This window comes from Balaenoptera musculus, chromosome 3 (assembly GCF_009873245.2).
Source record: "Balaenoptera musculus isolate JJ_BM4_2016_0621 chromosome 3, mBalMus1.pri.v3, whole genome shotgun sequence".
In the NCBI taxonomy this organism is placed as follows: Eukaryota; Metazoa; Chordata; class Mammalia; order Artiodactyla; family Balaenopteridae; genus Balaenoptera; species Balaenoptera musculus.
The window spans coordinates 61600125-61626687 of record NC_045787.1 but is presented as its reverse complement, the minus strand read 5'-3'; the positions used below and the strand labels follow the sequence as shown (position 1 = coordinate 61626687).

The window sequence follows — 26563 nt, the reverse complement described above, 5'->3', positions numbered from 1 at the left end:
GACCTTGCCAGATGTATCTCTTCATTTGGCTTGATTTGTATCCTTTATAAATTGTAATGGTAAGTGTGTGTTTTCCTGAGTTCTGCAAGTCACTGTAGTGAATTTTTGAACCTAAAAGGGGTATAGGAACCCCAAATTTGTAGCCAGTTGGTTAGACGTACAGATGGCCTAAGGACACCCCAAATTTGCAAGTAGTGTCTGAAGGGCAGGGAGTCTTGTTGGTGACTGGGCCTTTAAGCTATGACGTCTGTAACTGTGAACAATTATTGTCGGAATTGAATTATGCTATACTAATAGCCATCACTTTTAATTTTTTTAAAGGTGGGCTATATGTAAACACATATGCCTAGAAAAGACTGAAAGGATATACCTTAACTTGTTAATAGTGGTCTTCTTTAACTGCTAGGATTATGAGTGGTCTTTAATTCTTTTCTATATAACTATTTCGAACATAAAATACTTAAACCACTCATTTTTGAAAATACCTCCATCCATTTTGAAAATACCTAACAAAAATAATTCTACTGGGAAACTCACCTTTTTGAGCTTTAGCTGTTATTTCAAAATATTTGACAGTAAGATCTTGAATGGACAGCACAGCCATATGAGCTTTCCGCTGCCAATCAGCATCTTCTTTTTGTAGACTTTCAATTCTTCGGGGACCCAGGTAATCATTCTCTATAGAAATCTATAGAGAGAAAAAAGAAAAATGGAAAAGATCATTTCTTTCTCTCTTTTAACATTTACTGAACGTTTATATATCAGGCATTGTGCTTGGTACTAGAAGAAAGAATACTTGTTTTTCCCTGCTCTGCAGTAGAAGCTATCAGTTTACAAAACAATTAAATTAACAAGAAATTTGTTCCCCCTTCCTCCTCTATCTTCTTCTTCATCCTTCCCTCTTCTATATATAAATAAAGGACATATAACAAAATGTTTAAGACTGATTATTTTCAAGTGCTGGGATGAGAAATTTATTTCCTCCTTTATAATTATATTCTCAGGTTAAGAATTATTTGTGCCAATAAAATGCTTATTTAATCATTGACATAAATAAATAAAATAAGATTGACAACATATAAAAATCAGCCTATCTGCCTACTGAAGGACTCTGGATATAAGTAACAGAAAAACTGGCTATGTATTATTTATAAGAGTCACAACTAAAACAAAAGGACAAAGGAAAGTTGAAAATCAAATGATGGACAGAGGTGTGCCAAGTGAATGTCACAGAAGTAACAATATCAATATTAAAGTATAGAAAAGTGCTAAACCAGTATGTTAATATGGAAGAAAGGTACAGTCCAGGAAGAACAGCAATAGACCCTCTGTACTGCTTTACCACATACTGAGTAAGAGACTTAAAACTTAAACAATAACACCATATTAGGATGATGGGGAAAAAATATTATAGAGAAAAATGTTAACCCACCCCTGGCACACTTAAAAAAAAAACTGATCAAGTAATTTATCATACACCACTAAAAAATTATAATGAATTTCAAAAGTAGAAATAATGCAGGTCATAGTCTCTAAACAGTACAATAAATAGAAATCAAAGGAACAGTCTAAAACAGTTGATTTAGTCTTGAAGCAACAATATACTGCTCCTTAAGCAAATGAAGTCTTCCAGAAAGAGGGAAAAACATATGAGCACTCACTGTAGTGCTCAGCACACACAGAACAATTAATTAGCAATGTTAAGGGGACAGTGGCAAGGTAGAGGAAGAGGTCAAGAATGATCCTAGGGTTACTGGGAAAAAATATGTACATGGAATTGCCAAGGATTTCATTTTGCATGCTAAGTTTAACTTCGCAAGTCATACCCAGAGATATAAGCTTGGGTACCCCTGACACACTAGAAGACATTTAAAGCAACGAGAGTGAATGAGTTCATGTAAGGAACTGTAATCATATAAGTAGCAAGATTCAATGGAGGAGAAATCAACACTATCAAACACTGCTTAGGGGTCAAGTAGATACACAACAAGTACCCATGGACCTAACAGCATGAACTTGGCGACAACAGTTCTGCAGTACAGGCAAATTCCTTTTGCCTATTAATTCCCACCATATCTTCAGACCTCAGTTCAATTACTGGTTCATGGATGTCGTCCCTGACTCACCGTTATAGGCAGTATAAGCTCTTCAATCTAACAAATAGCCTTCATTCTTAAGTCTTATCACAATCATACTTCATATTATTTTATATCACCTGCTTTCTGCTCTGAATGTTCCATGAGGGCAGAGAATGCACAAGTGGTTTTTATCTCTGCTTGCTTGCTTTTCACTAGCACACTGTCAGGCATGAACTAGGTAACCTACAATATTTCCTGAATGAGTGAATAAAAATTCACCTCCATACATGTTTTTAATGAGGAGAGAAATGTAGACACATGTATAATACTCTTTTGAGAAATCTGTGTGAGTGAATAGAGGGGAAAAGGGTGGAGAAGAGGATAAGGCTTAAGGGTAGGCACTCTGCTTTATTTTAATGGGAGATCACAGAGCAGGTTGAGAGGGAGAACCTATGTCTTCCCCTGTGAAGAAAGAACCCAGTTATGAAAAGAATCTGAAAAAGAATTATGTATATGTATAACTGAATCACTTTGCTGTACATCTGAAAGTAACAGAACACTGTAAATCAACTATAATCCAAAATAATATAAAAATTTAAAAGAGAAAGAAAGAATCCAGTTAAAAATAAATTGGTAGAGGAGACGGGAGGAGAGAAGACACAAGACAGCTGTTTTTAGATGGTAGGGTGACAAACCATTTATCGTAGGAAGACTCATTAAGCAAATATTAAAAACAATACTAACCAAGGTTAGTGAAGTCACGGTGAAATAGGCACACATAATATACTGCTGGTGGAACTATAAATTGATTAAAACCTTTTCCGGAAGTATTTTATGATACCATAATCTTTGAACACATTTAGCTGTTTAGATCAGGACAAACTTTATTGAGGCCCATTAATTGCAGAGGGCTTTGAAGGAGGGGTAGGATTTTGACAGTTACATGGGGAGCATATGGGAAAAGAGAACCACCCAAAAGGGATGCTGTAGGTAAGAATTAACCTGAACAAAAGCCTTGAGGCAAGTAAGTTCAATGCATGGTAAAGGACAGAGAGCAGTCCAGCCTAGCTGGAGTTTAGGTAAAACAGATGAAGGTAGTGGGAGATAAGACTAGAAAAGTAGGTTATGATCACTATGAGGAGGCTGAGGAGTTTGTACTGCATATGACAGGTAACTGGAAACCACTGAGGGATTCTCAGCAATAATAAGTGGCATATTTAGACTTCAGTTTACATTTAAGGTTTTAGAAAACTTGTTTTCTGTAATAAAACCATCAAGGTTTTGTGCTTTCATTTGTTGTGATTGCCTCTGATTTTTAAAACAAGTTAAAAAGCAAAAGATTAGTGTTCACAAGTATGAAAAAGAAATTTAATAAATTGATATTATGATAAATTTAATAAATTGTAGCAAAAATTTAAATTCTCACTCGGCACGTTATGATGGAAGTCCTTTTCAATGACATAATTAAACTTCGTATGTTTATTATACCTAAGACCATAAGCTAGGTTAGCTAAGTTTTTTCCCTGACTTTGAAAGTCAAAATGTATTCAGATTCTATCAACTCCCAAGTTCAACCTTCTGCCTTGTGATGCTAGGGTTCAGGCTCTGAAAACCACATTTAGCCTTTGCCAACAGAAAGGGTTGGAGGAGATTTCAGAGTTGAAGGGAAGAGAAGATTTGCTTCTTCCTATCTGTATCACTTGACTTTCCTGTTTGCTGTTCCTGTGATCGTCATCCCAGACTCGCTTCTTCATCCCAGCATCTGCAGTACCTTCTTAAAGGAGTTAACAGAATCGAGTTTGCAGTTTTTTAACCTTCGCAGAACTGACCTCATTTGTGTGCCCAAGACAAACCAGCACCTGTCCACCACTGCCCTATCCCCAGAGATCTGGTTCTCTCCATTGAGATCAGACACACCAGCACTAGAAGAGCAATGTCTTCTTTCTCAGAGGTCAGCTCCACAGGTCCTATCCTTTAATAATTACCACCTCTTCCCTTTGTAACCCCCGATCCTAGGAGTGGCGGCTGCTTTTGCAATTAACTCTGATATCTTAGAGTTGCCTTCTTATCTACCTTGTTAACAACTTTATACCTGGTTCTTAAAATTCCCTCTGTTGAAATAACTGATTTGATCTTCTGGTCAGACCAACAGACACAACTATGGAATAGAAATGTAATAACCAGAACAGGCAGTGCTCAAAATTCAAAAATCTTAACTCAGATCATGAAGATAGAAACCCTTTTCACTTTCATAGTTAAACACTGTACAGAAATGAGAAACCTTGCATTATGGCTTTTTGAAGAGAAAAAATAATATAAAAAATCTGGTGGTAATTATTTGGCGATAACTTGCTCTTTGTTGTTGGATTATTTTTACCTTCATTGTACATGTATATTCAAATATACAGAAAACAAACATGCTATGCTTAAATGCTGGTTTTTTAACTGACTTCTGAAACTCAGTAGCTAATGCTGCAGCCAACTGTTTAAAAACATGATTACAGTTTACTGTACCTAAGACATTAAGCTAGGATACTGAGTTCTCTTCCTAACTTGGCAAATTTGAAGATGTACAGCACTGGTCAGCTGGATCATGTGCTAAAAACAATGACACCTCTGTTTTCAATTTTAGGGCTAGAAAGAAAACAGTGTCTGTTTTTAAGATGGAAAAAAATGTGTCAGTTTAGGTAGCTAGGATAGTGAGACTAGTTTATAAACACAAATTTCTTGGCAAGGAAATACTTATTATAAAGTACATCACTAGCTTGGATACTGGGTTTTATATGAGAAGCTGAAGTGTTACTTCTGTCTATTGCTGAGATTGTAATTTTAAAAAAATTCCAATTCTTAGGTGAAACAAATGTCAAGATAAACTTGTCAATATACTGATGTAGTAGAGACCTTAATGTGAATTTTCCAGGCCCAGGAGTCATCAGAAGGTGACTCTTGATTAAGAGAATGACATGATTAGACTTGGCATCATCTATTTCATGCATTTTTACATTCAAAGCAAATATTAAGTGTACTATTTCCAGGAAAGAGTGTGAAATGAGGCATTTTTTGAAGGTAAGAGACATCTAAAGACAAGGAAACCAAAGGAAAAAATAGTTGAGGTAAGAGATAAGTACCTTAATGTACAGTGGTAGCACTATATATTTCATAGTGTGCGTGGTAAAGTATATAGTGGTCCAATGGTGTAAAAATTGCACCCTGCACAAAACCAGGGGGGTTTGCCAAGCCATGCGTACTGCTGCATATGCCCATTTGTCTGCTGGAATAAGGGTGGAGGTGGGTGACTTTTTCTATTTCACACAAAGACACCTATAGATTTGCTTGGTCCTGGGGAAGGGTGGAGGAAGAAGAGTACATTCAAGTTTCAACTAGAAGACAGCTGAATTGCAAAATGACATGACTGGCTACAAAGGGGAGGGAAAAGCTGAGGGTGTCTTCTAGTTTCTAGCTTATGTACTTTCAGCAAGTCATTAGAAATAAGTTGGACAATGTGTCTGAAGTGCTTATAGTTAATCCAGGAAGACTACCAGTAGGTCAACTCGCTAACTAACCCTGACTCATTAAGACACTGGGCCTAAAAATCTAGAGAGGATCATCTAGTTTATTTATTTTTATTTATTTATTTAAGCTTTTTTTTTTGGTCATGCCACGCAGCCTGCAGGATCTTAGTTCCCCGACTAGGGATTGAACCTGGGCTCCGGCAGTGAAAGTCCTAACCACTGGACCACCAGGGAATTCCCCAAGGATCATCTAGTTTAAATCTCATTTTATGGATGAAAAAACTGGGGCCCAGAGAGAATGTAACTTTGAATTTAGTGTGCTCCATCCCTTAGCTGTTTCAAATTTTATTAGACACGTGGTTCTCAAACTTCATATCAGAATTACCGGGAAGACTTGTTAAAACAAAGATTGCTGAGCTTCTCCCTAGAGTTTCAGCAAAGGAGATCTGAGGTGAGGCCTAAGAATATGTATTTCTAACAAGGTTCTAGGTGATACTGATGCTCCTCGTCTGGGGGTCACATTTTAAGAACCAGTGTATTAGAGTCTGGGAGCTTCCGAAAGGGGTGTGTATTTTAAAGAGGCTAAAGAATAAAAGTCAAATTCCATAGGATGAGATAGCATTCTAGCCCCTGACCATCATTCCTCTCCTACAAATCCTTAGACTGAGGCATATCAAACAATTCACACCCTGTGGTATAACTAAAAGAGCAGGCTTTGCAGTCAAACATGTGTTTCAATCCCAGCCATGCCACTTACTGGCCTCCACTCATGGTGCTGGGTTGGTGACTCAGTAATGTTTGAATAACTTATTGTGACTAAAAGCCCTAGTATTATGCCTGTTCACTATACCATTCCTGTTTTTATATACCTATCTGGAATATTCTCAATTCCAATCTCCAATACAGACATACGTACTCACTTCCTACTGAATTCTTATTCTTCAGTGGTGAAGCTTGATAATCCCCCTTTTTCCATATATCTTCAGGCAATGGTGATCACCTCATAATGCATCTCTACATAAACTTGTACATACTGCTCATTTTTCTTTTAAAAAATCATCTGACTTATAATTTACATACAACAAAATGTACCTGTTTTAAGTGTAAATTTTGACAAATATATATACCCATGATAACAGGCACCATAATCAAGATTTAAAGCACATCAATCTCCCCAAAGGATTCTGTTACATCTGCTTCCTCTCAGTGGATCTCCCCGGCCCCACCCCAGGCAACAGCTGTTTAGGACAATCTTCTAGAATTCCATGTAAATGGAGGCACAGTTTATACTCTTTGTCTGGCATCTTTTGCTCAGCACAATTTTTTATAAGCTATTTAATCAGGATTTAATTTACATACACTATGTTCAAGTGAATCCATCTAAAGTGCTAAATTTGATGAGTTTTGATTGCTGTATACACCCAAGAAACCACCACTACAATCATGATACAAAACATTTCCATCACCTCCAAAATATTCTCGTACTACTTTGCCATCCATACCTTCTCGTACTGCTTTGCCATCCATACCTTCACACATATACAGGAGGGTATATACCCTCCTGTATATGGCTTCAACTTAGCATGACTTTGACATGTGTCTGTGTTGTTGTGTCTATCAATGGTTAATTCCTTTGCTTTGCTGAATATTATTCTACTATATGGAAATATCACATTTTGTTTATCCATTCCCCTGTGTATGATAATTTGGGTTGTCCCAGTTTGGGGCTACCGGGAATACAGTTGGCACAAACACCGGTATGTAAGTCTTTTTTGTGAACAGATGTTTTCGTTTCTCTTGTATGAGTAGCTAAGAGACAAACAGCTGAGTTGTAAGGTATTGTACAGTTGACCCTTGAACAATATGGATTTGAACTGCATGAGTCCACTTACATGCAGATTTTTTTCCCCATAAACATTACAGTGCTACAAGATCTGCTGTTGGTTGAATCCACGGATGGGGAACCACGATCTGGAAAGCCACTTTGGGACTTAAGCATCTGAAAATTTTGGTATCACTGGCGGGTCCAGGTCCTGGAACCACACCCAAGGGTTGTTCAAAGATCAACCATATATGTTTAACTTTTGAAGAAAGTGCCGAACTGTTTTCCAAAGTGGTTGTACCACTTTAAAATTCTGTTAGCAATGTATGAAAATTCCAGTTACTCTACATCCTCACTAGCCCTTGGGAGGGCCAGAATTTTTTCACTGTACTCACTTCAATGGGTGTGTAATAGTATCTCACTGTGGTACCAATTTGGATTTCCTAGATGAGTATGTTGAGCATCTTCACATGTGATTATTAGCCATTTCTTTGTGTCTTTTAAAATATTTAGCTCATATTGAAAATTTTGGGGTTTTGTCTTACTGAGTTGTACAGTTCCTTTTTCAGATGTACTACAAGTTATTTTCTCTCAGTGTGTGGCCTGCCTCCTCATTTTCTTAATCCTTAAAATAGCAAAAGTATTTAATTTTAATTTTAGTGAAGTCCAATTTTATCTTTTTTTTTTTTTTAGTTTTTGGCTGAAGTTTTCTGCATCTTATCTAAAAAACCTTTGCCTTTCCTTCTGAAAGATTGTCAAAACTTCCTAGTTTTGTTATAAAAGTTTTATACTATGAGCTTTATGTTTGGGTCTAAGATGTATTTCAAATTAATTTTTGTGTATGGTATAAGATAAGGAAGCCTGGACTTCATTATTTCTATATGGGTATACACTTCTAGCACCATTTGTTGATGAGACTATTCTTTCCCCACACTGAATTGCCTTGTCACCTTTGCAGAAAACTAATTGACTATATAACCACAGGTTTATTTCTGGATTCTGTTTAGTTCCATTCATTTACACGTCTATCCTATACTATCACCACAATGTCTGGATTTCTCTAGCTATTTTATAATTGGCTGGTTAGTTTAAAAAAAAAAAAACACCCTACTGGAATATTAATTTGAATCTACAGATCAGTTGATAACTGACATCTAAACATTATTGATTACTGTTAATAGATTATCTTCCAATCTATTAACATGGTCTATCTCCCATTTATTTAGGTATGCTTTAATTTTTCTCAGCAAAGTCTTATAATTTTTCAGTATATAGTCCTTTCATATATTTTATAAAATTTATCCCTAAACATTTCATGTTCAGAGATGCTAATGTAAAAGGCATTTAAAAAATTTTGATTTCAACTTCATTTCTGGAAGATAGAAAATGCAATTGAATCTTTAATACTGACCTTGTAACTAAACTTCCAGATTATTTCCAGTAGCTTTTTTAGATTCTTAATTTTTTTTTACATGTGTGATCACATGATCTACAAATAAAGAAAGCTTTACTTTTTTTCTAATTTATATATGCCTTTTATTTTTTTCTTGCCTTATTGAACTGGCGACAAACTCCAGAGAAATACTGAATAAAAGCTGTGGGAGCAGACAATCTTACCTAGTTACCAATCTTAGTGGGGGAAGAATTCAGTCATTCACCATCATGTATGATGTTAGATAGGCTTTCCATACATACCCTTTATCAGCTCAAAGAAGTTCCCTTCTCTTCCCAGGTTGCTGAGATTTTACCATGGATGGGCAATGAACTTTTTATCAAGTGCATTTCTGCACCCAGACATGTTGATTTTTTTTCCTTTATCAATAATATGGTGAGTTACATTGATTAGTTTTTGAAATGTTAAACCAATCTTGCCTTACTAAGGTAAACCCTAATCACAGTATATTATTGAATCCTATTTTTCAATATTATGTTAAGGATTATTGCATCTACATTCATGAGGGATGTTTATCTGTAGTTTTCTTTTTTTCTATAATGTCATTTGATTTGGATAATGCTGGCCTCAAAAATGAGTTGGGAAGTGTTCCCTCTTTTAAATCCTCCAGTGATCCTTTACCTGGCCCTGGAGTTTTCTTTGTAAGAAGGTTTTAAATTATGAATTCAACTTTGTTAATATAGAGCTACCAAATTTTTTCTATTTTTTCTTGACTCTATTTTGACAATTTGCATTTCTCTAAGAAGTGTATCCATTTCATCTAAGTTGTAGAATTTTTTGGCACAAATTTGTTCATGTTCTCTTACTAGCTCATCATCATAGTTGATGGGGCATTTGAGGGGCAATGCAGTAAAATACGATTTTTACCTTTGAAAATGTTAACAGTTTAAGAAATATGTTGTCTGTTCCTCCTCACCTATACTCTGCTTCCCAGGGGAAAAAAATGGAGTAATAAGTGACACGAGTGGACAATACAGCCTGACAAGAAGGTTCAATCCATTTGCTAATGTTAATACTCAATACAAACCATGATATAATACGAAAGCAAAAATTCACATAGATTCTGATAATCAATGTTAAGCTGTATATAGATTATCTCAGCTAAACACTGCAGCCTAGTTTAGAAGTAGATGGGGCCTCCATGTATATCATCCAGTTCATCCCTAGCCTTCCAGTCAAGTTTTCAATGGACAAATATCTATAGTTCATTTTTTAAAATTGGAGGAAACTGTAGTGCCTAAAAATTCTTAGTTACTAGTTACCATTTTACCCAAAATGCCAAGCTTATGATAAAACTGACTTAACAACCCAATATTTTTCAAAAGTATTAATAAAGAAGAGTGTGTCAATTACGTGACAGTCTGTGCTGCTCCATATCTTGACTCATTAGTAAAGGGAAAAAGACACACAAACATGCTTTACCTTGTAATAATTTTTCAAATATTATACTACTCATTCTTGCCCCCAAGCATAAAGTTTTCAGAATAAGTGGCAATTTCCCAGATATAAATTTCGTAAATAATGTTCCAAATTCACGCATTAATGCACAGTTTTTTAATATCCTAGTTCAGCAATATTTCCATGTGAATTAAACACAGCAACATTGATTTGAGGTCAGCTATAAAACCAAACCCTTAACACTTGCCTCAGAAAATGTAATATATATTTTACACACAAAAGTCAAATGTCATGAATTTTAAAGCTGTATCATTAATGCCTTGTAACTTGCAAAACAAGGTCTTCCCAAAACAAATGTTCTCAAAACTCCTGCTAAAGAAGTCTAAGACTAGATAATACCCAAAACATTAGAAGGGAGACAGGAGTAGATGGAGAGGGGAAAAAAAGCACAGGAAAGGGGGGAAAATGGGAATCTCAATGTACTTACAAATTTCCTAGGTTTTTCTCAGCCCTGGCTACTCAGCAAAGTCACCTTTTCAGATGCTTTTAAAATGAGGTGTTCAGGCTCTATGTATCACAAAACTACCAAACTAGAATCTCTGGGGACAATGGATCAGATATCTACATTTATAAAAGCTCCTCTGATAATTAAAATGTATAGCCAGCCACGCTGAGAACTATGAAACAGGCAGGTTACTATTTAGATTTAAAAAAAAAATACCTTGATCTGCTGTCTTCGTAGCATGGCAAGTTCTCGCATGTCTCGGAATGGCTGTAGTAAATACTGATAGAGTTCAGTTGTGGCTTCTGCAAGGCCGCTGTAGGCTTCATCCTCCATCTGATACAAGTCCAGAAGCTCTACCATGCTCTCTGTATTCTTGTGCTTATCCAAGAGCTGTGGAACAAGAAAATTTCACTACAAAGAAATCCAACTGTAACAGCCTATAAAACTTGCAAATTCCCTATCACCTCAGGACCTTGGAACTCTGAAATGCAGAATTAAAGAGAATGAGGAGCACTAACTGCTTTCATCACTTATCTCCATGCCTTAGGTGTCTTACTACAAGACCACTGCCTAAAGCATCCTTTTCTAACTACTGTCACCATATTATTCCTGTTCTCTGCATTTTCTGGAATTCCATACTATCTGCCTACCCTTAACTCTTAAAATTTTTTTCCCAGCATCTAGTAGCTTTCTCCATATTTATATAATCATTGCTAATCTACAAAGTAGTTATCAACACTTGCCAACATTATTTTACTAATTTCCCCAAATAATCTTGCCACTCTTTTCCTCCTCCAAATTTGGAACATTCCCTCAAAAACTTCAACTCATGCCTATCACCTCCTTCAAAATCTAGGTGAAAACACCCCTCAACTCTATTGAAGAGTTTAAGACTGACTATAACAGATTTTTATAACTTTCTTACTTTGCATTCCTTGGTACTCACGTGTATATGTACGTTTATAAAGATATTCATTCATTTCTGAACAAGTTAGGACTGAGCATCTTAATACATGTTAGGCACTGGGCATACAAAAACACGGTTCCTTTCTTCGGTTTGCAAAGCAGAAATAGAGAGACAGATGCAGAGAACAAACGTATGGACACCAAGGGAGGAAAGTGGGGGTGGGGGGTGGGATGAACTGGGAGACTGGGACTGACATATATACGCTAATATGTATAAAATAGGTAACTAATAAGAACCTGTTGTATAAAAAAATAAATTAAATTTTAAAAAAAACATGGTTCCTTTCTTCATGGAGTTTACTGTGTAGTAAATAAACAAACTAAATAAAGTTTTAAAAAATTACAAACTGTGATAAATGCTATGAAAATTATTACCTTTTAAAAAGTAAAGAATAAAAGTAACACAATGAAACAATGGGTGCCAAGAGAAAGAATAAGAGGTGGGGAGATGCTGAAAAACTATGACCTAGTTCAGAGCAGGTTAGAGAGAAAAGGCTATCCACGGAAGCTTAAGCTGAAATTTAAAGAACCTTTGAATGAACCATGTGGCAAGACACTATTTTATTTTTATTTATTCATTTTTGGCCATGCTGCATGGCTTGCGGGATCTTAGTCCCCAGGGATTGAACCCAGGCCCACGGCAGTGAAAGTACCAAGTCCTTACCACTGGACCGCCAGGAACTCCCAGGACACTATTTTATATACTTATTCTTGGTGTCCATTTACTTGGTGACAGTCTCATCTCCTCAAAAGCACAAAATTCTGCTATTCTTTCTCATACCTAAAGTTTCCACTACTATCCTCTTTCCCAGCTTCTTGCTTTGGTTATCATATTGTGTTGTACATATTACAGTTGACCCTTGAACAACTGTAATATGGGGTTAGGGGCGCCAACTCCTGCCTAGTTAAAAATCAGCATATAACTTTACAGACAACCCTCCCTCCCAATCCACAGTTCTGCATACAAGTATTCAAAAAATGAAATACACAGGTATAAATCTAATTATGTACAGGATCTATGAGGAAAATTACACAACTCTGATGAAAGAACTCAAAGACCCAAATTAAATGGAAGTATTCCACATATGGATTGGAAAACTCAGTATTGTCAAGGTGTCAGTTCTTCCAAAGTTGATCTATAGGATCAATGCAATGCCATTTAAAGTCTCAGCAAGTTATTTTGTGGATATCAACAAATGAATTCTCAAGTTTATATGGAAAGGCGAAAGATCCAGAATAACCAACACAATATTGACGAACAAAGTTAAAAGACTGACACCCTCCATTCAACTTCACTAGTTACTATAAATCTACAGTAATCAAGACAGTGTGGTATTGGTAAAAGAATAGATCAATGGAAGAGATTCCAAAAGTAATCCCACACACAAATAGTTAAGTAATCTTTTGACAAAAGAGCAAAGGGAATTCAATGAAGAGATCAGCCTTTGCAACAAATAGTGCCGAAACAAACGGACATTCGCGTACGAAAGAAAGAAAAAGAAATCTACAGACCTTACATTTTCCACAAAAATTAACTCAAAATGGATCACAGACCTAAATGTAAGATGCAAAGTTATAAAACTCTTAGAAAATAACACAGGGGAAAATCTAGGTAAGCTTGGGTTTGATGACTTTTTAGATATAACACAAAAGCACAATGCTTTTCTACTCAATTTTTCTATTAACCTGAAAGTGATAAAACAGTCTAATAACTTTTAAATGATAGCAAACCTATTTAAAGTCATAGTTTTATATTTCACTGTATGCATGCTTTTTATTTTTTAAATAAAACCGAGAATCATTAAAAATAAATCCGTAATATCCAATTAACACTGATTTTCATCCCTGTTAAGCCCTACTGTTTTAAGGTGATCAGACCAATCAAACAATATCTTTCTGCTTTGTTAACAAGTAGTTTTCGGTAGGTTGGTTTTGTTTGTTGTTTGTTTTTAATAGAGGTCCACTAGAAGAAAGAGAATCAATTCAAACATCAGAGATTTTAACAACAGATAACACATAAATAATTTACAGATGCAGACAGAAGGCCAGACCAAGTGGAATCTTGCTTTATGCCGAAAGCAAAGAGATGCCATAAAAGGATTGTTGTTGTTTTGTTTTTCCTTCAAAAACCTCTCTGGTTCCAGGGAAGCATTAGGGAATAAATACTTTCCCAAGTAAGGGAATCTTGACTTTTATTCTGAAGGATAAAAAGGGATAAACTAGGCAAAGTGTAAAGGGAAGACTGGGTCAGAAAGACAGAAGGGCATTTCCCTGGATACCATAAAATAAGGTTTACAAACTGGAGTAAACAGAGAAAGGGAACATAATGAAAGACAATTCTGGAGACACTAACATACATGATGGACCTGAGTTATACTACAGTGGTGAGAAGGGGCACCAGAATGGATGCAGATAGATCAGTTCATAATCTCCTGGGTCAGTCCATGTAAGCCTAGATTGGAGGAAGAGAAAAGCAAAGATTTAAGAAATGCTTTGGAGATAAAATTACTAACAGGACTTGATGAAAGAGTGGATTTTCTCTTTACCCTTAGGTCTTTGGTATTCATTGATACAAAGAACACAGGAATAGAAACAGGTTTTTAGAGGCAAAAATTATGGATTCAGAGACACTGTGTCCAAAGTGTTTTTTAGATATCCATTAGGAGAGGTCATGAAGGGAATGCAAAATGTCCAAGATAAACCTTATCTTTAAGAAGTCTACAATCTAACTAGGGAAACAAACAGACATGTAAGTAAAATACTGATTGTAGAAGACAATCACGGTTCATAGTGGGCTAAAGCAGCTGAAAAAGATGTTCTAAAGCTAGGATTTGAACTGGGTGTCGAAGGATGGGAAGTGCTAGACAGGTGAAGAAGAGCAACCCAGTCTGGAGAAATCACATGAATAAACGCGTCACATATTTGAATCCTGGATGGGGGGACGGGGGTGGCAGAGTGTCACCATGCCCTCTGGGGTAGGGGGTACACACTAGTGAGCAGGACATCACATTGAGACTGTAAAGGCAGCACATTCTAATAAGCAGTGAAACGAATGATGAAGTAGAAAAAAAGAATGATGCATTTGATCAATGGGACCTGTTTGATTTTTAGTTTACAAAGTTAAACTCATCTAAATAACCATATTAAAGTCATGGTCATTTAGTACCTGGTTACTTGAAGCATGGTCTGGGATCAGCATCATCTGATTACTTGTTAGAAATATAGAACCTCAGAGCCCACTCCAGACCCCCAGAATCAGAATGAGTGATGAGTATGCACAGCAAAGTTTCAGAAGCACAGCTTCAGTAAACACCTTATATGGCCACATTAACTACAACATGAGGCAAAAGTCTCTGTAAATTATACAAATTATGTAGTCCATTTTCAAACTGAGAACTGTAGAATTGTGGTATGTAACATTTTTTTCCTGGATCTAAAATCATTTTCCCCTCTCACTCTTTCTCTTACTATTTAAGTATTATTTTATTTTAGCTCCATTAAAATTAAGCCAAAACTCCCATTTCTTATGGTTCAGTTCCCTATTAAAGCATTTTTAGCTAATCTAAGGAAAAAAGTTACTACTGAAGCCAACCCCGGAATGATCTTCATCTTTAGAAGACAAGTACAGGGACTTTCCCTGGTGGTGAGTGGTTAAGATTCCGCCTGCCAACACAGGGGACACGGGTTCAATCCCTGGTCCAGGAAGATCCCACATGCCGCGGAGCAACTAAGCCCATATGCTACAACTACTGAGCCTATGCTCTAGAGCCCGTGAGCCACAACTACTGCAGCCCACGTGCTGCAACTACTGAAGCCCACATGCTGCAACTACTGAAGCCCGAGCACCTAGAGCCCATGCTCCGCAACAAGCCACTGCAATGAGAAGCCCGTGCACTGCAACCAAGAGTAGCCTCTGCTCACCGCAACTAGAGAGAAAGCCCGCATGCAGCAACAAAGACCCAAAGTGGCCAAAAAAAACAAAAAACAAAAAAACAAAAAGAAAAAGAAAATCCTGTTTAAAAAAAAAAAAAAAGAAGATGGGTACAAAGAGACAAAGTCAGCCTGGCCTTACCTCCAGCCCTGGCCAGGATGTTACCTTTAATACATGGGCCATTCAATGAAACTGGATGTTTAAAAGCAATAACCCACCCCCCCATCCCTGGCAAATACATTAAATAAATAAATAAATAAGAATAAACAAAAAGTAAGAAAACAAACAAAAAATAAAAGCGATGGCCATTAAAATCATCAAATTAACTCCCTTCATTTTGATGTGTTTATTCCTTTTTTAAAAATTATAATTTAGCCTTTTACTACTATAAAGAAACAGTGAAATGATCATGAAAATATTCCAGTTCTTTTGATAGAATTCTATTAATTTAAAAACTAGCAATTGAGAATCCCAATTTAGAAAAAACTGAAAAATCACAAGAGAAATAGAATTCAGTAAGGTGTTATAATTTACACACAGAAACCAACAGCCCCTTTCATATTAAATACAAAACAACCAGCCAGGATTCCATCTGCAACAAAACAGAAAAATACCTAAGAATAAACTTAAACCGGGGCTTCCCTGGTGGCGCAGTGGTTGAGAATCCGCCTGCCAATGCAGGGGACACGGGTTCGAGCCCTGGTCTGGGAAGATCCCACATGCCGCGGAGCAACTAGGCCCGTGAGCCACAATTACTGAGCCTGCGCGTCTGGAGCCTGTGTTCCGCAACAAGAGAGGCCGCGATAGTGAGAGGCCTGCGCACCGCGATGAAGAGTGGCCCCCACTTGCCGCAACTAGAGAAAGCCCTTGCACAGAAACGAAGACACAACACAGCCATAAATAAATAAATAAATAAATAAATAAAAACTTAAACCTTTTAAGAGCCATGTAAATAAAATGTTAAGGTACAAAAAAACTAAGTAAATAAATGGAAGAGTAAAAATAAAAATATCAATTCTCACTAATCTATAAATTTCACATGGTAATAAAACAACCTCTTCACACTTTCATGGCACAAGAAAAGGCCAATTTTAAAGTTCACATGGAGGGGGTGCCTTCAAGATGGTGGAGGAGTAAGATACGGAGATCACCTTCCTCCTCACAAACACATCAAAACTACATCTACATGTGGAACAACTCCTACAGTACACCTACTAAACACTGCCAGAAGACCTCAGACTTCCCAAAAGACACCCTCAGGTGACCTACCCACAGAGGTGGGACCAAATCCAAAGCTGAACCGCAGGAGCTAAGTGAACAAAGAAGAGAAAGGGAAATTTCTCCCAGCAGCCTCAGGAGCAGTGGATTAATCTCCACAATCAACTTGATGTACCCTGCATCTGTGGAATACCTGAATGGACAACAAATCATCCCAAAATTTAGGCAGTGGACTTTGGGAGCAACTGTAGACTTGGGGTTTGCTTTCTGCATCTAATTTGTTTCTGGTTATATGTTTATCTTACTTTAGTATTTACAGCTTATTATCATTGGTAGATTTGTTTACTGATTTCATTGCTCTCTTCCTTTTTTAATTTATATATATATATATATATATAAAATTTTCTTTTTTCTCTTTTTGTGAGTGTGTATGTGTATGCTTCTTTGTGTGATTTTCTCTGTATACCTTTGCTTTTGCCATTTGTCCTAGGGTTCTGACTGTCCATTGTTTCTTTTTAGTATAGTTTTTAGCGCTTGTTATCATTGGTGGATTTGTTTTTTGGTTTACTTGCTCTCTTCCTTTTCTTTTTTCTATTACTTTTTTTAAAATAATTTTTTCTATTTTAATGATTTTATTTTATTTTATTAATTATTTAATTTTTCTTTCTTTCTTGTCTCCCTTTTCTTCTGAGCCATGTGGCTGACAGGGTCTTGGTGCTCTGGCCGGGTGTCAGGCCTGAGCCTCTGAGGTGGGAGAGCCAAGTTCAGGACTATGGTCCACCAGAGACCTCTCGGCCGCACATAATATCAAACGGCAAAAGCTCTCCCAGAGATCTCCATCTCAACGCTAAGACCCAGCTCCACTCAACGACCAGCAAGCTACAGTGCTGGACACCCTATGCCAAACAACTAGCAAGACAGAAACACAACCCCATCCATTAGCAGAGAGGTTGCCTAAAATCATAAGTTCACAGACACCCCAAAACACACCACCAGACGTGGTCTTGCCCACCAGAAAGACAACATCCAGCCTCATCCACCAGAACACAGGCACCAGTCCCCTACACCAGGAAGTCTACACAACCCACTGAACCAACCTTACCCTCTGGGAGCAGACACCAAAATCAACGGGAACTATGAACCTGCAGCCTGGGAAACGTAGACCCCAACACAGTAAGTTAAGCAAAATGAGAAAACAGAGAAATACGCAGCAGATGAAGGAGCAAGGTAAAAACCCACCAGACTGAACAACTGAAAAGGAAATAGGCAGTCTACCTGAAAAAGAATTCAGAGTAATGACAGTAATGATCCAAAATCTTGGAAATAGAATGGAGAAAACACAAGAAATGTTTAACAAGGGCCTAGAAGAACTAAATAGCAAACAATGATGAACACCACAATAAATGAAATTAAAAATTTTCTCTAAAAGGAATCAATAGCAGAATAACTGAGGCAGAAGAACGGATAAGTGACCTGGAAGATAAAATAATGAAAATAACTACCACAGAACAAAATAAAGAGAAAAGAATGAAAAGAATTGAGGCAAATCTCAGAGACCTCTGGGAAAACATTAAACGCACCAATATTCCAATTATTGGGGTCCCACAAAGAAGAAGAGAAAAAGAAAGGGACTGAGAAAATATTTGAAGAGATAATAGTTGAAAACTTCCCTAATATGGGTAAGGAAATAATCAAGTCCAAGAAGCACAGAGAGTCCCATACAGGATAAATCCAAGGAGAAACACGCCAAGACACATAATAATCAAACTATCAAAAATTAAATACAGAGAAAAATATTAAAAGCAGCAAGGGAAAAGCAATAATTAACATACAAGGGAATCCCCAAAAGGTTAACAGCTGATCTTTCAACAGAAACTCTGCAAGCCAGAAGGGAGTGGCAGGACATATTTAAAGTGATGAAAGGGAAAAACCTACAACAAAGATTACTCTACCCAGCAAGGATCTCATTCAGATTCGATGGAGAAATTAAACCTTTACAGATAAACAAAAGCTGAGAGAATTAAGCACCACCAACCCAGCTCCACAACAAATGCTAAAGGAACTTCTCTAGGCAGGAAACACAAGAGAAAGAAAAGACTTACAATAACAAACCCAAAACAATTAAGAAAATGGTAACAGGAACATACATATCTATAATTACCTTAAATGTAAATGGATTAAATGCTCCAACCAAAAGACACAGGCTGGCTGAATGGAAACAAAAACAAGACCCATACATATGCTGTTTACAAGAGACCCACTTCAGACCTAAGGACCCATACAGACTGAAAGTGAGGGGATGGAAAAAGATATTCCATGCAAACGGAAATCAAAAGAAAGCTGGAGTAGCAATTGTCTTATCAGACAAAATAGACTTTAAAGACTATTACAGGGCTTCCCTGGTGGCGCAGTGGTTGAGAGTCTGCCTGCTAATGCAGGGGACACGGGTTCGAGCCCTGGTCTGGGAAGATCCCACATGCCACGGAGCAGCTGGGCCCGTGAGCCACAACTACTGAGCCTGCGCGTCTGGAGCCTGTGCCCCGCAGCGGGAGGGGCCGTGATAGTGAAAGGCCCGCGCACCGCGATGAAGAGCGGTCCCCGCACCGCGATGAAGAGTGGCCCCCGCTTGCCGCAACTGGAGAAAGCCCTTGCACGAACCGAAGACCCAACACAGCCAAAAATAAATAAATAAATAAATAAATAAAAAAGGGAGCAGAAACTAACACACCATTGTAAAGCAATTACACTCCAATAAAGATGTTAAAAAGACTATTACAAGAGACAAAGGAGGACACTACATAATGATCAAGGGATCAATCCAAGAAATATAACAATTGTAAATATTTATGCACCCAACATAGGAGCACCTCAATACATACGGCAAATGCTAACAGCCATAAAAGGGGAGATCAACAGTAACACAATAATAGTAGGGGACTTTAACACACCACTTTCACCAATGGACAGATCATCCAAAATGAAAATAAATAAGGAAACACAAGCTTTAAATGATACATGAAACAAGATGGACTTAACTCATATTTATAGGACATTCTGTCCAAAAACAGCATATTACACTTTCTTCTCAAGTGCTCATGGAACATTCTCCAGGATATATCGTATCTTGGGTCACAAATCAAGCCTTGGTAAATTTAAGAAAACTGAAATCGTGTCAAGTATCTTTTCCGATCAAAATGCTATGAGACTATGTATCAATTACAGGAAAACATCTGTAAAAAATACAAACACATGGAGGCTAAACAATACACTACTTTATAACCAAGAGATGACTGAGGAAATCAAAAAATTCCTAGAAAGAAATGACAATGAAAACACGACGACCCAACACCTATGGGATGCAGCAAAAGCAGTTCTAAGAGGGAAGTTTATAGCAATACAATCTTACCTCAATAAACAAGAAACATCTCAAATAAACAACCTAACCTTACACCTAAAGCAATTAGAGAAAGAAGAACCAAAAAAAAAAAACCCCAAAGTTAGCAGAAGGAAAGAAATCATAAAGATGAGATAAGAAAGAAATGAAAAAGAAATGAAAGAAACGATAGCAAAGATCAATAAAACTAAAAGCTGGTTCTTTGAGAAGATAAACAAAATTGATAAACCATTAGCCAGACTCATCAAGAAAAATGGGAGAAGACTCAAATCAATAATGAAAAAGGGGAAGTAACAACTGACACTGCAGAAATACAAAGGATCATGAGAGATTACTACAAGCAACTCTATGCCAATAAAATGGACAACCTGGAAGAACTGGACAAATTCTTAGAAATGCACAACCTTCTGAGACTGAACCAGGAAGAAATAGAAAATATAAACAGACCAATCACAAGCACTGAAATTGAAACTGTCATTAAAAATCTTCCAACAAACAAAAGCCCAGGACCAGATGGCTTCACAGGCGAATTCTAGCATTTAGAGAAGAGCTAACAGCTATTCTTCTCAAAACTCTTCCGAAGTATAGCAGAGGGAGGAACACTCCCAAACTCATTCTACAAGGCCACCATCACCCTGATACCAAAACCAGACAAAGATGTCACAAAGAAAGAAAACTACAGGCCAATGTCACTGATGAACATAGATGCAAAAATCCTCAACAAAACACTAGCAAACAGAATCCTACAGGACATTAAAAGGATCATACACCATGATCAAGTGGGGTTTATCCCAGGAATGCAAGGATTCTTCAATATATGCAAATCAATCAATGTGATAAACCATATTAACAAATTGAAGGAGAAAAACCATACGATCATCTCAACAGATGCAGAAAAAGCTTTTGACAAAATTCAACACCCATTTATGATAAAAACCCTCCAGAAAGTAGACATAGAGGGAACTTACCTCAACATAAAAAAGGCCATATATGACAAACCCACAGCCAACATTGTTCTCAGTGGTGAAAAACTGAAACCATCAGGAACAAGACAAGGTTGCCCATTCTCACCACTATTATTCAACATAGTTCTGGAAGTTTTAGCCACAGCAATCAGAGAAGAAAAAGAAATAAAAGGAATCCAAATCAGAAAAGAAGTAAAACTGTCACTGTTCGCAGATGACATGATACTATACGTAGAGAATCCTAAAGATGCTACCAGAAAACTACTAGAGCTAATCAATGCATTTGGTAAAGTAGCAGGATACAAAATTAATGCACAGAAATCTCTTGCATTCTTATACACTAATGATGAAAAATCTGAAAGAGAAATTAAAGAAACACTCCCATTTACCACTGCAACAAAGAGAATACAAAATCTAGAAATAAACCTACCTAAGGAGACAAAAGACCTATATGCAGAAAACTATAAGACACTGATGAAAGAAATTAAAGGTGATACAAACATATGGAGATATATACTGTGTTCTTGGGTTGGAAAAATCAACATTGTGAAAATGACTATACTACCCAAAGCAATCTACAGATTCAATGCAATGCGTATCAAACGACCAATGGCATTTTTCACAGAACTAGAACAAAAAAATTCACAATTTGTATGGAAACACAAAAGACCCCGAATAGCCAAAGCAATCTTGAGAAAGAAAAATGCAGCTGGAGGAATCAGGCTCCCGGAATTCAGACTACACTACAAAGCGACAGTAATCAAGACAGTATGGTACTGGAACAAAACCAGAAATATACATCAGTGGAACAGGATAGAAAGCCCACAGATAAACCCACACACATATGGTCACCTTACCTTTGATAAAGGAGGCAAGAATATACAAAGGAGAAAAGACAGCCTCTTCAATAGGTGGTGCTGGGAGAACGGGACAGCTACATGTAAAAGAATGAAATTAGAACACTTCCTAACACCATACACAAAAATAAACTCAAAATGGATTAAAGACCTAAATGTAAGGCCAGATACTATAAAACTCTTAGAGGAAAACATAAGCAGAACACTCTATGACATAAATCACAGCAAGACCCTTTTTGACCCACCTCCTAGAGAAATGGAAATAAAAACAAAAATAAACAAATGGGACCTAATGAAACTTAAAAGCTTTTGCACAGTTAACCATAAACAAGATGAAAAGACAACCCTCAGAATGGGAGAAAATATTTGCAAATGAAGCAACTGACAAAGGATTCATCTCCAAAATAAACAGGCAGCTCATGCAGCTCAGTATCAAACAAACAAACAACCCAATCCAAATGGGCAGAAGACCTAAATAGACATTTCTCCAAAGAAGATATACAGATTGCTAACAAACACATGAAAGGATGTTCAACATCACTAATCATTAGAGAAATGCAAATCAAAACTACAATGAGGTATCACCTCACACCAGTCAGAATGGCCATCATCAAAAAATCTACAAACAATAAATGCTGGAGAGGGTGTGGAGAAAAGGGAACCCTCTTGCACTGTTGGTGGGAATGTAAATTGATACAGCCACTATGGAGAACAGCATGGAGGTTCCTCAAAAAACTATAAATAGAACTACCATATGACCTAGCAATCCCACTACTGGGCATATACCCTGAGAAAACCATAATTCAAAAGGAGTCATGTACCACAATGTTCATTGCAGCTCTATTTACAGTAGCCAGGACATGGAAGCAACCTAAGTGTCCATCGACAGGTGAATGAATAAAGAAGATGTGGCACATATATACAATGGAATATTACTCAGCCATAAAAAGAAACGAAATTGGGTCATTTGTAGCAAGGTGGATGGACCTAGAGACTGTCATACAGAGTGAAGTAAGTCAGAAAGAGAAAAACAAATACCGTATGCTAACACATATACATGGAATCTAAAAAAAAAAGGTTCTGAAGAACCTAGGGGCAGGACAGGAATAAAGACGCAGACACAGAGAATGGACATGAGGACACAGGGAGGAGGGAGGGTAAGCTGGGACAAAGTGAGAGAGTGGCATGGACATATATACACTACCAAATGTAAAATAGATAGCTAGTGGGAAGCAGCCGCATAGTACAGGGAGATCAGCTCGGTGCTTTGTGTCCACCTAGAGGTGTGGGATAGGGAGGGTGGGAAGGAGATATAAGAGGGAGGAGATATGGGGATGTATGTATATGTATAGCTGATTCACTTTGTTATAGCAGTGAATAGCAGAAACTAACACACCATTGTAAAGCAATTATACTCCAGTAACGATGTTAAAAAATAAAGTTTACATGGAAAAATAAGAGAATAAAATAGCAAAAAAAATAATTTTTTTTTTTTGGCTGTGCTGTGAGGCATGTGGGATCTAACAGTTCCCCAACCAGGGATCAAACCCGTGCCCCCTGCATTGGAAGCATGGAGTCTTAACCACTGTACCGCCAATGAAGTGCACCCCCACCCCAATTTTTTTATAAAGAGTAATTGTGGAGAAAGGCAATGGCCTACCAGGAGGTATAAATATTTAATATAAGCACCAAGTACAATGAAGTAGTAAGGTGTTCAGATATATGAAAGTTTACTGCACAATAAGCATGAATCATTCAAGAAATGTTTGTGATAATTGTCATTTAGTCAGGAATAAAAAAAAGTTGGATTCCCACATTATTCCTTACACCAAAATAAATTAAAGCAGTGTCAACAATTTAAGTCAACAATTTAAATGCAAACAACAAAATCATCTGGCTACAGACAAAAAAAACTAAATCAACAAACAAATAACAATGGGAAAAATATTTGCAATATAGACAATTTCCAAGATCAAAACAAACCAAACAACAAATAGGTAAAAAATTGAATCAATGAGTTCACAGAAATTACTCCTGAACAAATGAAGACTCATTCATACCTCAAAATAAATCACAAACTGAAACTTTTCATGGATAAGATCAAAAGGTTTTGAAAATACAGTCTTGTGTTTAAAAGGATACAGAAACAAATAGCAACCTCCTCCTTTTGTTTGAAAAAGTGTAAATTGATACATCCTCTACAGAAAGCAATTTTAACAAAATGCATATTTCTCTTTGACCCAGCAATTCCTCTTACAGAATTTTATCCTGTAGATATACATGCACATGTGGGAAAAGATATGCTATTTCAACAGCAAAAGATCAGGAAAAACCTATATATCAAACCAAGTCGAGTCAATGGAGCATTATCTAGCAACTGGAAGAAATACCGTTTATTAAGAGGAAAAAAAAAAAACAAGATGTATATAACATGCTACCATTTGAGTTGTTTAAAGGCGGAAAATAGGACATATATATACTCTATGTCTTTGTACATGTAACTGAATCTGCAAGACACACAAGAAACTTATGGGTGACTGCCTCTGAGGTGCCTCTGAAGAGATGAGGAGATGGGGGAAGGAGTTGGGTTTACATTCCACTTTTCAGTCATGATCTATCAAGTAAATACACTCTTTTTTTAAAAGGAAAGTCTTATACTCTATTTCTTCTTTACTTTCCCACCCCAAAAGTATCCTGGCTTACACATCAAAAAAGGAAAATTAAATTATCCTCTTTGCCCTAATATCCAAAACTACACATATAACTTTTACTAAAGTATGAGAAATATGAAAATGATACACACTTCTCTTCCTTTGCTCACCTACTTATTATTCATAAGTAGCTAAGTCATGTGTTAAGTCATCTATTTTAAGCTACAATTGAAAAGGAGGATTATGAAAGTAATAGGAGCTGTGTGAATAATCAATTTCTAATCACAACACTCTTCTCAAGTCCCAGAAATCAGTTCTAACTCGTGGCAAAGGTGCTCACCTCCACCATAGCTTAACACCAAGGCTGCAGCACATCAGAAATAAAATAACCAGATTAAGGAAGAACAGGACAAGAAAATGGGGGGGTGGGGGTGAGGTGAGTGTATAATAGCAGCAAAACAATGGTAATCTTTACAATGAATTATGAACTTTTTTATTTTTGGCCATGCCTTGCAGCTTGTGGGATCTTAGTCCCCCAACCAGAGATCGAACCCGAACCCTCAGCAGTGAAAGCACGGAGTCCTAGCCACTGGACCTCCAGGGAATTCCCTAAACTATCTTTTTATAGTTTTAATAAAGGCAATAATTCTCTCCTTGCAAGAAAATGTACATTCACATAAGCCCTTTATTTTTTATTCCACTTGAAAATGGAACATTTACGTTGATTTTCTACCGAGTCCTAGGAATAGCAAAACTGTTAAAAGAATGAGGAAAAACCCAACATGGTAGCAACGTCTCTCAATAATAAATTTCCCCGAGCCATTTACAAGCACTCAAATGACAGGATTCATCAGTAAGACAATCCTCAAATACTAAGCTTCTTTGAGCTCTTCTTACAGAGACACTGAAGTAAATATAACGCACCAAACAGTTCAGATACTATTTTGTACCAACACAAAAACATCAAGTCACTATATGCTTGTTAATTAAATCATAATAAGACTCTACACAGACATGCAACCACAAGAAAGAAAATCAGTTATTCTATTCAAATATTAACATTTATTTATTTCCCAAATGCCTCTGATCAACAGAGCAGTACTTCTGCAAAGCTATTATGAACCAACTAAACTTAATACTCCTGCAGAGAAGCTCAAGGCATCTCACCTAACACTGCTAATTTATTAATTTGTCTTCTTTGCTATAAAGTTTCATGTTTTTCTAACATTCGATTACCTAAAAACCAATTATAGCTTCAATTGGCAATCTATTTTAATCTATGGATCCGAAAATAATCTTAAAGGAAATGTATTTTAAAATGTCAAAAGATGCAATTTACTAAGCATTAGACTGTTTAGTCTAAACCATTTCCTATAATCTCTGATAAAAGAATTCAACTGTAAAATATAATCACAACCTGTTATAGTAATGTATTTAATTTTCTATTTTGCTAACCAAAGCTGACTAAATCCAGGGACTAAATAAACTGAACTGTGGCTATTTGCAGGTTATGAACTGTAAAATGTAAAAGGTGCTATAAATAACACACACAAGAAAGAGTACAAAGAAATTGGAAAGAGAGACAGCTTGCTTAGGATTAAGGATGTTTGGGATGTACAGGGAAGGCCTGAATTTAAAATGGAGAAAATGCTGTTTGCTAATTTGAGAAGATTCATTGATGGACACAAATGGAGTCAGAATGCAGATGGATCTGAGAATACAACATGCCTGCAAAGGATGATTTCAGAAGGGCTCAACTGCACCCAATACAATATCGAGATGCTCACTACAGGATGCAGAGGAAAGGAGGACA

General features: G+C 36.8%; 1 protein-coding gene across 3 annotated transcripts in view; it reads right to left on the bottom strand.

Moving 5' to 3' along the window:
• JMY (junction mediating and regulatory protein, p53 cofactor) overlaps positions 1-26563 on the bottom strand; it is a 71845-nt gene that overhangs the window by 30579 nt on the left and 14703 nt on the right. For all 3 annotated transcript variants that reach the window (XM_036847657.1, XM_036847658.1, XM_036847659.1), the window contains exons 2-3: positions 10985-11158; positions 538-688 (exon numbers count right to left, since the gene is read on the bottom strand). In XM_036847657.1, coding sequence (XP_036703552.1) covers positions 538-688; positions 10985-11158 — 325 coding nt within the window. The remainder of the gene's footprint in view (positions 1-537; positions 689-10984; positions 11159-26563) is intronic.